At 40.8% G+C, this 17,332-nt stretch overlaps 1 protein-coding gene across 1 annotated transcript in view; it reads right to left on the bottom strand.

Annotated features, from left to right (window-relative positions):
- The window catches only part of Sumo1 (small ubiquitin like modifier 1), a 35,142-nt gene extending 18,391 nt beyond the window's left edge, over positions 1 to 16,751 (bottom strand). Inside the window, exon 1 of the mRNA XM_052192913.1 lies at positions 16,604 to 16,751. Within this exon, the coding sequence (XP_052048873.1) occupies positions 16,604 to 16,615 (12 nt within the window). The 5' untranslated portion in view covers positions 16,616 to 16,751. The remainder of the gene's footprint in view (positions 1 to 16,603) is intronic.
- Between the last annotated feature and the right edge of the window lie 581 nt (positions 16,752 to 17,332).

Here is a 17,332-nt window from a genome sequence, read left to right as displayed (position 1 = left end):
ATGCCCTCTTCTGGCATGCAAGTGTACACGCAGACATACATAAAATTAATAAACCTTTTTATAAAAAAATCAGTTTTATATCATCTATTATTTTAGACTATCTGAAGAATTTTCATCCAAATTTACTAGGTAACAAGGTCTGACTGAAAACAATGACAATACATTGGGGTTAGAGGATACAGGACTGGAATCTAGGAGTGATGGAGTAAGAAAAAGATTCATGCCAGGCGGTGGTGGCGCATGCCTGTAATCCCAGCACTCTGGCAGAGGCAGGCAGATTTCTGAGTTCGAGGCCAGCCTGGTCTACAGAATGAGTTCCAGGACAGCCAGGGCTATACAGAGAAACCCTGTCTTGAAAAAACCAAATCCAAAAAAAAAAAAAAAGATTCATGGGAAGACAAGAAAAAAGACTTACAAACTCATTTCAAATAAAGGAGTATTGCAAATCTACTGAAACTGACAGACTAAGTTAGCATAAAGCTCCTTAGTCATTTTTTCTGAAACAGTATCCTGGAAAATGCCACTAACAGTGAATAAAAGTAGCCCTGCCCCCAAATAACTTTACATTTAAATATTTTAAACATTCTTCTATTATTCATACTAATTCAAAAAGTTAATCCAACAGAGTTTCTTCAAGCTGCGGAGGCACTAACAGTGGACACCCAAAAAGATGTTCACCCACCAAAGCTGCAGCCAATGATACATTATTTGTCACATCAAAAATGAAATAAAATCCAGGGATCCAATCAAATGCAGAGAATGTGTATACAGAATAATGTACAAGAAAAGGACTAAAAGATTGGTGGTTTGGGGCTGGAGGGATGGCTCAGCACTCTCCAAACACTGGCTGAACAAACACTGGCTGCTCTTCCAGAGGTCCTGAGTTCAATTCCAAGCAACCACAGAGTGGCTCACAACCATCTGCAATGGGGTCTGATGTCCTCTTCTGGTGTGTCTGAAGAGAGGAATGGTGATTTAAAACAAAACAAAATAAAACAAAAACTTAAAGAAAAAAAGGATTGGTGGTTTTGTTTTTGTTTTTTTGTTTTTGTTTTTTCGAGATGGTGTAGCCCCAGCTATCCTAGAACTCTCTATAGACCAGGCTGGTCTAGAACTCAAAAATCTGCCTACCTCTGCCTCCCAAGTGCTGGGATTAAAGGCATGTGCCATCACTGTCCAGCTTGATTGGTGGTTTTTGATGCTTGACAAAATGGGAAAATTCAGGAGTATCTTCATTCATACATTTGCCCCATTGATGTTTCTCTTTAATGTATAGTGTTTAGTTTACTTAATGACTACAATTTTATATCTATGATTTCATTTTAGAAATACAATTGTAGGGAGAGGGGAACTGGGAAAGCGGAAGGCATTTGTAATGTAAACAAATATAGAAAAAAAGAAAGAAATACAATTGTATTTTAATAGTTTGTATAAAGGAAATTTTGGTTCAACATATAACATTGTTCTTGTAATTCCTCATACAGTGAAGATTAAAAGTGTGTCATCCCCGCCCAAAAGTTAATCCAGCCAGGCAGTGAATGTGAGTTTGCAGCTATCCTGATCTACATAAGAGTTCTAGACCAGCCAGGGATACAAAATGGAAACCCTGTGTCAAAAGGAAGCTAATCCACACTCATTAAGAATTAGCACACTGGGCTGTGTCTGACAGTGGATGACTTTTATCTCAGCACAGGGAGGCAGAAGCAGGTATAAACTGTGAGGTTGGGACCTGGTACACAAAACAACTGCCAGGATTTTAAAACAGGGTTTACTGTTACACAGGAAAACCCTGTTTTAAAACAAAACAACAAAAAAGAATTAAAACACTGCAAGTAAAGCAGAGAAAGCACCTATCCAGCACATGCCAGTAACCTGAAATTGAAACTAATAAAATTCTCTAACATTTAGAAATGTACAACACAGCTGGGCAGTGGTGGTGGGAGGCAGAGGCAGGTGGATTTCTGAGTTCGAGGCCAGTCTGGTCTGGTCTATAGAGTGAGTTCCAGGACAGCCAGGGCTATTACAGAGAAATCCCGGGGGGGGGGGGGGGGGGGGGGGATGTACAACACACAATTCCAATAGCACAGGAAATAATCCCAAGAACTGACAAATGGTGTTGCATGAAATTAGAGTTTCTGCACAGAAAAGAAAACTATCAATATAGTGAAAAGAACTTACAGACAGGGAGAAATCTTTGCCAACTGCACATGTAAAAGGCAATCACTGTCTAGTGTTTATTAAAAAAAAACAAAAACAAAAACAAACCAATCAATGGGTTAATATTTTCACGTTTTCTCTCAAATGTATAATCTAGACTGAATGTATGAAGGGGACTATGAAAAGGGTAAGAAAGATCTAAAGTAGGCAATATCAAGAGAGGGTAACAGAGTGTATGTATTATGAAAGCAGAGGGGAACTATATGGAGGAGAGGACCAGGGGAAGAAGGGAGAAAGCAGAGTGTCTGGAAAGCAAGCAAATATAAAACTGTATACTATAAAAATAGCAAGGGGCCTGCAGAGATGGTTCAGCGGGTAAGACCACTGACTGCTCTTCCGAAGGTCCTGAGTTCAAATCCCAGCAACCACATGGTGGTTCACAACCATCTGTAATGAGATCTGACGCCCTCTTCTAGTGTATCTGAAGATAGCTACACTGTACTTAGATATAATGAATAAAAATAAATCTTTAAAAAAAATAATAGAATTCATTTCTTTATATGTTGTTAGGTGTGGGAGGAGGGGAGCAAGAGTTAAAATAAGCTTACTAAGCTCCAAGACACTTTCTACTCCAAGATTCAGTCGAGGATCCACGGACATGCTTAGATGACAGAAAAGACAGCATGAAACAGTATTCCTGATTCTCATTTTCTGTGCTTTCAATGCTTGCTAAGTATTATGGCAGCAGGCAAAACTAACCTCCTTTAGTTAGACAGTATTTCTTATAAAAACCAGAAGACTATCTTCAAACATTGTCTTGCTACATTTCCATGAATTTATAGTCATAGTAAAGAATTGCTTCTTCCTGTAAGTATCTAGAGAGGAAAAGGTTTATTATCCTCTGTAATGAAGGGCAATAAAAAGCCAACCAAACGGGTGGTGGTGGCGCAAGTCTTTAATCCCAGCACTTGGGAGGCAGAGGCAGGCGGATTTCTGAGTTGGAGGCCAGCCTGGTCTACAGAGTGAGTTCCAGGACAGCCAGGGCTACAGAGAAACCCTGTCTCAAAAAAAAAAAAAAAAAAAAAAAAGCAACCAAACCTCCAAACCTCTTCTTCCCTCAGAAGAAGACGGAGTGAGAAGTTTTGTTTACGTTAACACAAAAAAAGATACCTGCCCTCCCTAGCAGTAATATACTACCATACACATGTTTCCTGGGTTAGGGGGAGCTATAGAGGACACTCAAAAGCAAAAAAATTCCAGGTCCTCCAATCAACCAATCCATAGAATTTCAGAAATTTCCTTCTGAAGCACAGCTTTCTTGGATCCTATAATAATACTCCAAAAAAGCAAAAGTTTCTAACACCTTAAGGTCTAAACCTCCACAACATTTCAATCACTAACCCCATTTTCATTTTTCTCTCACCATTCCTTTCTGAAACCCAAGAAATCTGTTCACTATTTGCTAATGTCTCTCATCTTAAGTTATTGTTCTACTGCTCTGATAAAACATCACAACAAAGGCAACTGGTAAGAGAAAGGCAATTCATAAAACCAATGGTGGAGCAAAAGGTAGCAAGAACAACATCTCAAACCATATGTAGGAAGCAGAAGTGTATGTACTGGGAATGACTAGATTTTTGGAACTTCAAATCCACCCTGAGTAACACACTCCTCCAAAAGGGATATACCGCCTAATCATTCCCAAAGAGTCAACAACTGGGGACTAAACATTTAAAAATATGAGTCTATGGGGGCCATTCCTGTTTGAACCACCTCACCCCCAAATATGTCTATCAGCCCTCCATCTTTAGCCCTTTATGGCCCTAGTTTCCTTTACCTGAAATAAAAGAAAGCCTTTCCCAAAATCTGCCCACAGGGCAACTGAAAGTTGTCTAACACTGAAATGCCTTCTCAGAGTCAGAGCCCTCCCTCAACCACCACTATCTTCCTTTAATGCCTCTACTTGCAATCCATGCATATCCTGCATGGAAAATATTGGCCGCCTTTACCTCACTTCTCTACTGTTATCTTTTTTTTTTTTTTTTTTTAGGATTTGGTTTTTTCAAGACAGGGTTTCTCTGTATAGCCCTGGCTGTCCTGGAACTCACTCTGTAGACCAGGCTGGCCTCGAACTCAGAAATCCGCCTGCCTCTGCCTCCCAGAGTGCTGGGGTTACAGGCGTGCACCACCACCATCCGGCCCTACTGTTATCCTTATTTTCCCATTATTGTCAAAATTTCACAAGTGTCAGTATTTGCTATGGGAACTTTTACTCTCTACTAGCTGGGGTATGCATCAACATTCCACTGCCCTCACCATCAAGTTCCAGCTGGACTGCTTACTGCTAAATCCAAAGCACACACAAATTTCTCCATCTCTGCCTTCCAATACTCACTGACTTCTCATTTCAGTTGTTTCTTTAAAGCAATTCTCTGCTTTTCTTCCTTGCCTCCTGGGATTCTATGATGGTTTGCATATGTTCGGCCCATGGAGTGGCACTACTAGAAGGTATGACCCTGTTAGAGTAGGTATGTCACGATGAGTATGGGCTATCAGACACACTTTCTAGCTGCCTGAAGTTAAGTAAGCTGCTAGCAGCCTTCAGATGAAAATGTAGAACTCTCAGCTCCAGCTGTACCATGGCCTGCCTGAATGCCACCATGTTCCTGCCTTGATGATAATGGACTGAACCTCTGAACCTGTAACCAGCCCCAATTAAATGTTGTCCTTTTAAGAGATGCCTTGGTCAGGCTGGAGAAATGGCTTGGAGGTTAAGAGCACTGACTGCTCTTCAAGAGGTCCTGAGTTCAACTCTCAGCAACCACATGGTGGCTAAAAAACATCTGTAATGGGATCTGATGCCCTCTTCTGGTGTATCTGAAGACAACTACAATGTACTCATATAAATTAAAGCAAATAAATAAATCTTAAAAAAAAAAAAAGAGTTGCCTTGGTCATGGTGTCTGCTCACAGCAGTAAAACCCTAACTAAAACAGATACTGTGCTGGTTAGCCTTTTGTCAATTTTACACAAACTTGGAGTGCTCTGGTAAGAGGGAACATCAGCATGGCCTGTGGGCAGGTGTATGGGGGCATTTCTTTGATTCATGAGATCCCAATCCATTGTGGGCAATGCCACCCTTGAGGAAGTTGCCCTGTCTTTATATAAGAAAGCAAGTTGAAGGGGGAGAAGGGATGGAATAGGGGATTTTCGGAGGGGTAACAAGGAAAGGGGATAACATTTGAAATGTTATCAAAAGCAAATACTGAATTTAAAAAAAAAGAAGAAGAAGAAAGAAAGTTGAGTAAGTCATGGAGAGAAAGCCAGTAAGCAGCATTGCATTCCTCCAAGACCTCCAGTTCCTACCTTCAGCTACTGCCCTGGCTTCCCTCAATGAACTGTAACTTGGCAATGTAAGCAAGGTCTGGTCTGGTCAGTGTTTTATAAAAGTAACAAAAGCAAAACAGGACAGACACAAATATCAAAACAAACAACAAAATCACCCTCTCCAATCTGACAATTTCAGAGTTCAAACACTTTTATCCAAGGGTCTAAACTAAAGACATTATTTCTCTGGGCAGCAGTGGTGGCACACTCCTTTGATCCCAATCCCAGCATCTGGGAGACAGAGGCAGGTGGATTTCTGAGTTCCAGCCTGGTCTACAGAGTGAGCTCCAGGACAGCCAGGGCTACACAGAGAAACCCTGTTTCAAAACACCAAAGGAAAAAAAAAAAAAAGACATTTCTAATTTCTGTTAGCCTTAATTACTTTTTCTGAAAACCAAAATCAAAACAAACTACAGGACTAACAACATATCTCAGGGACAAAATACATTTGGTGTGCAAAAAGTTCTGAGTTCAACTCCCAGCACTAGGCCAGCAATCACAACAGCAATCAAACAAACAAAAAACTAACTCATCCTGGATTCACAACTACAACAATTACCACATAGATTCTCTGACTATAACAAACATTATTTGTTGAGATGATCTTTGGCTTCTCTCTCTTACATTTCCTTACATTTCCTACTTATTCATTCATCATTGTGACAATTTTCACAATGATGTTCTGAGGCTCTGAAGTTCATCTCATTCTCTACAATCACTGAACATTTCAGTGATTGAACATCTATAAGAATGAACATCTCAGCCAGGCGGTGGTGGCGCATGCCTGTAATCCCAGCACTCTGGGAGGCAGAGGCAGGCGAATTTCTGAGTTTGAGGCCAGCCTGGTCTACAGAGTGAGTTCCAGGACAGCCAGGGCTACACAGAGAAACCCTGTCTCAAAAAACCAAATTAAAAAAAAAAAAAAAAAGAATGAACATCTCTACCACTTGTGCAACAGCCTTAATGCAGTCATGCGCCTTTTCTTGGGCTTTTTTCTTTTTAAAGTTTTTCCAAGACAGGGTCTCACTATCTCTGGCTGTCCTGGAACCCAGGCTAGCCATGTAGACCAGGCTAATCTCGAAATCAGAGCTCTACTTACCTCTGTCCTCTCCCCAAAAATACTAGAATTAAAGGTATGTACCACTATGCTCAGCAACTGTCTATTTTGTACTGACAGTCTAGAAAATAAAGACCCCCCCCAAACAGACACACACAAAAAAAGAGTCTCCAGTAATCTCAGTGTCTTGTATACTCTTTCCTTCTCTGTTTAAATAAAATAAAATAAAAGGAGACAATACAAAATAGTACAGCATACTAGTTACAGAACAATGAAAGCATTCAATCTAAGTCTGGGACAGTAGGTCATCAAAGGAAGGCCAGTTCCACAGAGAGCAGACTTGACTGGTGAGAATAGACAGCCAACAGAACACAAAAAAGTCATGACAAATTTCCAGGGCTTAATCACTGAGATATGAATCTTCATGACTGAAAAGGTAAAAGAATTTACTAAGAACTAAGCACTATCAACTCTTTTCTCCAAGGAACAACAGAAACAGATGGCTGGTTCTGGGAACTGAACTGAACTGGAAAATAAGAAAATACAACAATTCGATTTTTTTTTTTTTTTTTTTTTTTTTTTTTGGTTTTTTGAGACAGGGCTTCTCTGTAGATCCCTGGCTGTACTGAAACTTACTCTGTAGACCAGGCTGGCCTCGAACTCAGAAATTTGCCTGCCTCTGCCTCCAGAGTGCTGGGATTATAAGCATGTGCCACCACTGCGTGGCAACAATTTGCATTTTTAAGTGTACAAAATTCATGAGTTATAATGCACTATTTCAAATCAAAAGCTCTTCACAAAGATGTACTCTGGCAGTCAGCACACAGACAATTCAGTCACATGGACAGAGAATCGCACTTAACTAATCTGCTACTGATGTCCTCTCAGCTACACAAGCATTGCTAATTCTTACTGGAAAGGAGAGAGACTCTGGAGAAATACTAATTTTTTTCTTTCTATTTTATTTTTATTTTTGAAACAAAATCTCTTTATATACTCCTGGCTGTCCCAGAACCTGGCTGGCCTTGAATTCAGAGATCCTCCTGCATCTGCTTCCTGAGCACTGGAATTAAAAGGGTATGCCCAGTTCATTTCACACATTCACACATTCACACATATACACATACATACATGTATAGGTTTTTTGCATTCACATGTCTATATACCATATGCATGCAGTGCTCACAGAGGCCAGAAGAGGGTCGTTGGATCCCTGGAAATTAAAGTTAATAGACAGCTGTAAGCCATCCTGTAGGTGTTGGTAATCAAACCAGTATCCTCTGAAGAGCAGCCAGTGCTCTTAACTGCTAAGCCATCCCTCCTGGATCTATTTATTTAAGTCTTGAAAATATTTTCCTTTTGAAAAGCAGGATACAGCCGGGCACTTGGGAGGCAGAGGTAGGCAGATTTCTGAGTTCGAGGCCAGCATGGTCTACAGAAGTTCCAGGACAGCCAGGCTACACAGAGAAACCCCTGTCTAGAAAAAAAAAAAAAAGAAAAGAAAAAAAGCAGGATACAAAGCTGGGCCTAGTGGCACAGGCCTTTAATTCTAGCATTCAGGCTGATCTCTGTAGTTTGAAGCTAGCCCAGCTAGACCAGCTTTGTATCCTGCTTCTCACCAAAAAGGGAAGGGGAAGGGGAGGGGGAGGGGAGGGGGAGGGGAGGGGGAGAGGGGAGGGGGAGGGGAGGGGAGAGAAGAGGGACTGAAGAGGAGGAGAGGGGAGGAGAGTGGAGGGGAGGGGAGGGGAGGGGAGGGGAGGAGAAAGTAGGACACAGTGCTGAGGGTATTTTAAAAGAGGGGAGGAAAAAACCCTTTCCAAGATTTGCTGTGAGAGTGTGGCTCGTGTCTCTAGAACTGTCAGAAGCTACATACCCATGGCTGCTTATACAAGACCTGAACAAGGATGAGTACAATGGAAATAGTCATGTAGATAGGGGAGGGTGTGCTCAAGAGAACTACTAGGGATCGCCAGGAAAGGAACAATAGTCTTCCTTAGTAAAGAACACACCAACCTGTTATCCAATACCAAGTCATCAGCCCTGAAAATATGCATACAAGTAATATTATACAAACTGTGCAAGTTGTACTTATGTACTTAGGAATCCACACACACATAACAAAGAAAAAGAGAGCTGGGCAGTGGTGGCACTATAATCCCAGCACTTGAGAGGCAGAGGCAGGCAGATTTCTGAGTTTGAGGTCAGCCTGGTCTACAGAGTGAGTTCCAGGACAGTCAGGACTACACAGAGAAACCCTGTCTCAGGAAAAAAAAAGAGAGAGAGAAAGAGAAAGAAAAAGAAAGAAAGAAAAGAAAAAGAAAAAGGAAAAGAAAAAAAGAAAGAGGTTGCAAATTTTAAAGAGCAAAAGGGAGGTTTGGAGGGAGGAAACAGGAAACCATAATTATATTACAATTTCAAAAAACTGCCTGCGATTGGCTTAAAAATAACATGGAGTGATGCTGGATTCTGTGGATTTAAAAAATAAGAAAAGATATGAACATATGAGGTACATTATATACATGTTTAAATTTTCCATAAAAATTTTCACTAAAAATGCATTTAAACTTTAAAAAATATGCAGACATCAACTTATTCCATCTTATTTCCTAATGAAGAAAGCCCAAAATAAAATCAAGCAATTCTAATTCTTCAATCTATTATTAAAATGTAAAAACTGTCTGGGCAAGACAGCTTGGGCAATGAATCAAACTGAATGAAACAGGACCAAATATCTGGAATAGAACCAATCAGACAGGACTGGAGAGATAGCTCAAAGGTTAAGAGCACTGACTGCTCTTCCAGAGGTCCTGAGTTCAAATTCCAGCAACCACATGGTGGCTCACAACCATCTGTAATGAGATCTGATGCCCTCTTCTGGTGTGTCTGAAGACAGCTACAGTGCACTTATATATGATAAATAAATCTTAAAAAAAAAAAAAAGCAGATATAATTCAATTCAAAGTTTAAGTCAAACACTCAAAATAGTTCATTACATCAAGTACATTACATTATATTATAACCCTGAACTGTGGCTTGACATGAAATACCACAGCTTTTCAAGAACTAAAAATTGCAGCTGAAAATCTGCTGCTAGTTGTATAAAAATATTGTTTTGGGCCTAGGCTGTAAGATCTTTATAAAGTCTAGAACAAACTGTTTTTTTTGTATCCAAAAGAATAAATCAAACTAATATGGAGATATGGCAGACATTGTTAATCACTTACACAGTATCTACTTTCCCTCCCTCACAAGGAAAACTTAAATTTGCTCATCAAAACAAAACATCATTTCACCATGTGAGGTAGTGCAACCTTTGATCAAAGCACTTGAGAGCCAGAGGCAGGTGGATCTCTGAGTTTAAGGGCATCCTGGTCTAAAGGACAAGTTCTAAAATAGCCAGAGTAACACAGAAAATAAAAAGTCTCAAAAAAAAAAAAAAAAAAAAAAAAAAACAGAACCATTATCCCTCATTTGTAAATGGCTAATTAATGAAACATGAAATGTTTTCTTTCTACATTTTCTCTTACCCAGTACACAAATACAAGCTTTATCAACACTTGTTTCATGAAAAACAAAAAACAAACAAAAAATTAGTAGCATACTTGTTCAACCTGAGATCTATCAGTCTATTTATTAATCAATCCAAAGGTGGTGGCACACGCCTGTAATTCCAGCACTCTGGGAGGCAGAGGCAGGCAGATTTCTGAGTTCGAGGCCAGCCTGGTCTATAGAGTGAGTTCCAGGACAGCCAGGGCTATACGAAGCCCTGTCTCGGAAAAACCAACTCCAAAAAACAAAAATAAAATAAAATAAAATAAAATAATCAATCCAAAGGCAATCCTAACAAAAAAAGTACTATAAACAAGTATCATTTGGTTGATGCTTAAAGCAAGTCCTATACTGGATGGCACCTCATCAATGAAATCTCAGTACTAGGGAGGTTGTGGGAGGAAGACTGCTACAAGCCAGTATGGGCTACAGTAAAAGAACCTGTCTCAAGGGGAAAAAAAGCCTACATAACCACTCTAATATATTTTAAAAGGCAGTCCTCTCTGTATAAACACCCTGCAGTAAAAACAGACTGGAATGTAATATAGCAATGAAATTTTAGAGAAACCTTTCTCAAAAACAAAACAAAACAAGCTGGGCAGTGGAGGTGCATGCCTTTAGTCCCAATCCTAGCACCTGGGAGGCAGAGGCAGGCAGATTTCTGGGTTCAAAGCCAGCCTGGTCTACAGAGTGAAGTGAATTCTAGGACAGCCAGGGCTATACAGAGAAACCCTGTCTCAAAAAAAAAAAAAAAAAAAAAAAAAAAGGTTTAAACTATTATCTGTGAGGGTTTTTTTTGGTTTTGTTTTTTCCTCCCTTTTCTGAGGATTGGGACAGGGTCTCACTGAGATCATAGGCATTTGCCAACACACTCTATTTTTTAAAAATATTTTTTAAAAAAATCTATTTTTTTTTAAAATACAATACGCCGGGCAGTGGTGGCTCATGCCTGTAATCCCAGCACTCTGGGAAGCAGAGGCAGACAGATCTCTGAGTTCGAGGCCAGCCTGGTCTACAGAGTGAGTTCCAGGACAGCCAGGGCTACACAGAGAAACCCTGTCTCGGAAAAACACCAAATCCAAAAGACCAAAAAAAAAAAAAAAAAAAAAAACAGTATGTATGCAGGATGTGATAGCAGATGCAAAAGCAAAAGGATCACTGTGAATTCAATGCCATCTCAAAAAAAAAATTTGTTTTTAAAATCAGTACATGAGCTCCTGATCTGGGTAGAGGTTACACAAATGTGTTCCATCTTTCAGTTGCATCAAACCTTTAAATAACTAGCCCTAGATACAGCAAGAGAATGTAACTCCACCCTTCTTCCTTCCTTCCTGTCTTTTCCTTCAGATCCTGATTAACTCCAAAAAGGCATCTAAATGCAGAGTCAAGAGGAGGAAGAGAAGGGATCACAACCTATCTTTAAAGATATGCTGCAGGAATACCCTACAAAACTACAAACTACAAAACTAAGATGCTCAATAATAACCCATTAAGTGTGAACCTGCCTACAAGTCACTATCTAAAATTGACTATTACAATTATCTACAAAAAAATTTACAATCTCAGAGAATTCCAGAAGGGATGTTTTAACAGACTAATAATCCCAGCAAAGATGTTTTAACAGACTATTATCTCCACAATCCCAGTGTATGACTAAGGACATGGCTCATAGATTTAACAGCACCGACTGCTTTTCCAGAGGACCTATGTTCAGTCCCCAGTATCCATATGTCAGCTAACAATCATACCTTACTCCAGTTCCAGGAGATTTGATGCTACTATGACCTCCAGAAGCAACAGGCATGTACATGATACATATACATACATGTAGACAGAATACCCATTCACATAAAAAGAAATCTTTTAAAAAATTAGAAAAATATTTATGTAAGGAATATTATATGTGCTGTAACAGAGATAACATAACTATATAGGAGTATCACAATTTGAAAAATGTTTTACTTGCAGAGTGTGGTGGTATATATCTTTAATCCCAGGAGTCAGAGGTCATACTAGTCTATGTAATAGGAAGTCCCAGAATTGTCAAGGTTAGAGACCCTGTCTCAAAAAAAGTTTTACAGTTTTGAATTTCTAACTACTCAACTGTGAATACTCTAACCATAATTATCATACTGTTTCAATATATTATAAAATAGTTGTTATAACTGAATTGCTTCATTATAATCAGTTTGCAATAAGCACTAGCAACATCTCAATCAAGAAGATGACCAAAATATATAGCACTCCTCTCCTAGAATACCTAAGGTATCCAACACAAACTAGACAGTAAAGTTAACTACTATAGTTTAATATGTTCTATAATATGAATGGCATACACAGCTATACATTTCAATATACAACCATTTATTTTCCTGCAAACTCAAGCTGTTACCAAGACCAGCAGATTTAAGCTATAAAGAACACTGTAAAAACTAATTCTATCACAGCAGCAGAAATACAAGTCATGTGGAAGACTAATGATAACTTCAATTTCTTTTTAACTTTTTTTTTTTTTTTTTTTTTTGGATTTGGTTTTTTCGAGACAGGGTTTCTCTGTGTAGCCCTGGCTGTCCTGGAACTCACTCTGTAGACCAGGCTGGCCTCCAACTCAGAAATCCATCTACCTCTGCCTCCCAGAGTGCTGGGATTACAGGCGTGCGCCACCACCGCCAGGCTCTTTTTAACTCTTATTGAGAAAGGAGGTAGGTCTTTTCCATGAATCTGAGGTGACCTTTGGGATTTGACTGATATAGAACCCACTTTCCCAGCCAGGTTCTAGAAGTGTTATTCCCAATTGGGTTGACTTTGTTTTGTTTTTACTATACTAAAGGTACAAGATGCTTTTAATGATTTGGTATAAAAAGGAAAACAGTTTTAACTAGACTATAAGGGGAAATAATGGTTCAAAATTATCTTATCATTTTGATATTCTTCTAATTTTGATGAAATGTGAAATTAGGCTTAACAAATTTCTACTACTGTTATAGAATGATTCTCATCCTTTGGGCAATCATGTACCAATGATGAGACCTATGATACTTTCTTTAAAAAAAAAAGAGGGGGGTGGGGGGAGCTGGAGAGATGGCTTAGCAGTTAAGAGCATTGACTGCTTCAGGGGTCCTGAGTTAATTCCCAGCAACCACGTTATAGCTCACAACTATCTGGCCATCTATATAATGGGATCTGATGCTCTTTTCTGGTATGCATGAAGACAGCTACTCATAAAATAAATAAACAAATCTTTTTTTTAAAAAAACTGCATAATTCTTTAAAATAAACTGCATAATTTTAGTGAATTCTCAAGGCTTAGGCATTAGATTGTGTTCTATTTTAAACAATAAAAGTCTATTTTAAACTGAAATTATGGCAAAACACAGTGGAATACACCTGTAATCCCAGGACTCAGGAAAGTAAAAACAGAAGGATCACTGCCAGCCTAGATATACAGTGAGATCATCTCAAAACAAAGAGAAAAGCGGAAACTATTATTCAATTTGACTATTTTAAGCACAAGATGCAAAGTTTCTAAGAGTTGCCTCTGAAAATAAAATGTCCATGGGTACTGGAGTTAGAACCCAGGGCATCCTTATATTCAAGTCAAGAACATTATCACTATCTACACCCCCAACTTGAAAAAATACATTCTAAGGCTGCCTTCTGAAGACAGTTCAGTCTCATGCTTTTGCTATTACACAGTTTTTGGGGATTCCTATTCTCATTTATTAACTTCTTACAGGCAAGGATTCACTTAACCATTATCTCTAAATCTTTAACACTCAATACTGACCTTGTTCTGGGAACTAATACTAATGTAGTCAATCAGCCTAAAGCAATAGTTTCCAAATCTAGTATCACACTCTCAACAATTTAAAATCCTATCAACCAAGCCGTGGTGGTGTGCATTCTGGGAAGCAGAGGCAGGCAGATCTGAGGCCAACCAGATCTACAGAGCAAGTTCCAGGACAACTAAAGCTACACAGAGAAACCCTTGACTGAATAAATAAATAATCCCTAAAATGTTTGCATACATTTTTACTACATTTTTTAAAGACAAGATTTCTAAGAGTAGCAGCACTATTTCATATGCAAATTGATTCAATGTGTAGCTCAATTAAAAAGACTTGTTTTGTTAGGTGTGGTGGTAGACATCTTTAATCCCAGCACACAGGAGACAGACACAGGAGAAACTATGAGTTCCAGGCCAGGAAAGGCTACAAAAAAGATTTTTCATTTTTCTGTCAGGTTTCTTAAAACCTTCATTGAATATCTATGAAAGAATGAGAAATACATATACAAATACACACACACACACACACACATACACACACACACACAACTAGGTATCCCAGCTACTCTGCAAGGTTGAGGGGAAGTCAAGTTCAACGACAAGCTGTGCTACAGTCCATCCTAGGCAACTTAGTGAAATGCAGTAAAAGGAGGAGAAATGAGGATGTAGCACTTGCCTAGCAAGCACGTGCAGAAGGCCCTAGGTCTAACACCTAATACGCCAGTGATCAATGAGGTGAGTCCTGCATCCAGCAGCATAGTGTGACTTTGCTGATCCCCTGAAAACCTGTGTCCTAGGGTCCTCTTTTCTTTCTTCATGTCCTTATATAATGTGAATTCAAACCAGAGCAAAACTAATCCTAAAACTTAGAACTCTTTCTGTATGTTGCCCTCTTATCAGGCTAACATGCTTTCTAGTTCCTTCCAAAATAGAAGATTGATGAAACTTAAGCATTTACAACTGATTTATCCTCTTTGGTAACTAAGTAAACAACTGTTATAAACAAATTATTCATCAAGTCATTTCTATCTCAAAACAGGATTGATCCAGTTTATTAACAAGTAAATCCATGCCACAACTACCATGTGGATAGGCTATAAAAATAGCCTGGGGGGCCACAGAGTGGTGGGCAAGCCTTTCATCCCAGCACTCAGGAGACTGAGACAGGCTGATTTCTATAAATTGGAGGCCAGCCTGGTCTACAGAGACAGTTCCAAGAAAGACAAAGCTACACAGAAAATCCCTATCTTGAATAACAAAAAACAAAAAAACAAAACAAAAAGTTCAACTACATTGTAAAATTGAATGAAAAAGTTTACTGAATAATTATCACTAAAGAAGTAAAAGTCAAAAAATACTCTGAAAATTAAGTCATCTGAGCAAAAAGGAAAGCCAGACAAAAAAACGTTATGTACAAAAAAACTAGCCATGCAGGGCAGTGATGGTACACGCCTTTAATCCCAGCACTTGGGAGGCAGAGGCAGGTGGATTTCTGAGTTCGAAACCAGCCTGGTCTACAGAGTGAGTTCCAGGACAGCCAGGGTTACAGAGAGAAAATCTGTCTTGAAAAACAAACAAGCAAACAAATTTAAAAAGATAAAAAATAAAAACTAGCCACAAAGGTAGTAACTAAAATAGGATAAAGAAAAATTCAGGTGGCAAGGAGTCACTACTATTTGAATGCAAATACCATCCTTGACACTAATACCTAGACACAGCATTTTACTAGCAATTGGCAGCTTTCTGCAAATATTCTGCAATTGTACAACACGGAAAAATTTTTTTCTTTTTCCTCGAAAATTAGTCCAGGAACTCTTGGAAAAGAGGTTGGGGGGGGGCAGTGTATATAATCTAAATGCGTCAATTACACGTATAAAATTGAATCAAAGAACAAAAGATGTGCTATTTTTTAAAAAGTGCCAATCGTCTGCAGGTGAAGGCCCAGATGAAATGGCTTGGTGGTGGTGGTGGCAGTCCTTACAGTTTGTTGTTTCTCGGTTATTCTGAACGCTCCCACAACTGAAGAGTTGATGGACCAATCCCGAGTAAGAAATGAAAGTACAGAGAAAGCCGACCGCTCCTCACCCCCGAATGGAGAAAAAAAAAAGACTCAAGTGTGCAGAGATGCACTGACCCTCTAGGCAAACAACGGAAAGCAGCGCCTCCCGGGTCCCCAGTCGCCTCAGACGAGGCTCCTGGCCGCCACCCCACTCTCCGGGACCAAGAGCCCAAAGTGGAGTCGAGCTGCTTTTCAGGGCCACCTCGCCTCCCAGTCAGGAGTCCCTCCCGTTATATAACTGGGCCTAGGGCCTTGTCCCTGCCATCGGTCCTCCGACGGGAAACGGCCGTTTTCCCTCCGCTTGCTCTCGGGGACAAGGGAGAGGGCCTGGGCCCCCTGCAAGCCCGCGAGGAACCTGGGAGGTGTCGAGAGACCCGGCGCCGGGCGGCCGGGGTAGGGGCCTCGGGGAGGCCCGCGGAGGGCGCGTGGAACCCACAGCCCCTCGGTCCCAGGCGGCCCGGGCCGACGCCGCCGGGCGCTCCGCGTCCCTCGCGGCCCCCTCCCCACGGACAGCCCCCTCCCCCAGCCTCACCCCCTCCCCCGCGCCCCAGGCCAGGGCCCCAGCCAGCGGCCGACGGCCCTGAGCCCTAAGACCCAGGCCCGCTACCTGATCAGACATGGTGACGGTGGATTCACCCGGGGGTCTCCGCACCACAGCGGCCTCCGGTAGGCAGAACCGCACTCTGAGGTTTACAAATCCGTCCCTTCTCCACAGCACAACACCGCGGCTGCAGGGACTTCCGCTACGTCTTGCGTCACTTCCGCTGCGCGCAGAAGAGAGTTTGCGAAGACGGGAAAAGGAAGCGGGAAAACGCCTTGGGGAAGGCCGGGGGTGAAATCCTCAAGGTTGTTAACTACTAGCCTGGAGCTTGAGAACCGCCAGGTCTTCCGAGGGTGGGAGAATGCCCCCCCCCCTCAGCCTCTAGGGAGACCAGCGCTTTGCCTGCAGGCTGTGTTTTTGGGGTCAGACTGACGGCTTAGACTCCTCCCTGTTGGACACCTTGCGCGCTTCTGACGCCTGAACCAACCCTCATTGAATATAGTGAATCACCCGTAAAATATTTTTATGCCCCCCTCTTGATTGCTGCTGCCACATTCATGACTTTGATTAAAAACCACAATGGGCCTAGCCATGGTGGCGCACTCCGGGTAGAGGCAGAGGCAAGCGGACCTCTGAGTTCGAGGCCATCTTCGTCTACAAAGTGAGTTCCAAATCTGACAAGGCTGCAAAGAAGAAACCTATGGAGGCGGGAGGAGGGCCGGGACACAAAAAGATGGCCCTTCTGGACACATCTTTTGTTCTGTTTTGTGTTTTGAGGCAGGGTCTCACTAAGTA

Source organism: Apodemus sylvaticus, chromosome 9 (genome assembly GCF_947179515.1).
Source record: "Apodemus sylvaticus chromosome 9, mApoSyl1.1, whole genome shotgun sequence".
Classification (NCBI taxonomy): domain Eukaryota; kingdom Metazoa; phylum Chordata; class Mammalia; order Rodentia; family Muridae; genus Apodemus; species Apodemus sylvaticus.
Note: the sequence above shows the minus strand (reverse complement) of the source record. Positions and strands in the feature narration are given on the sequence as shown.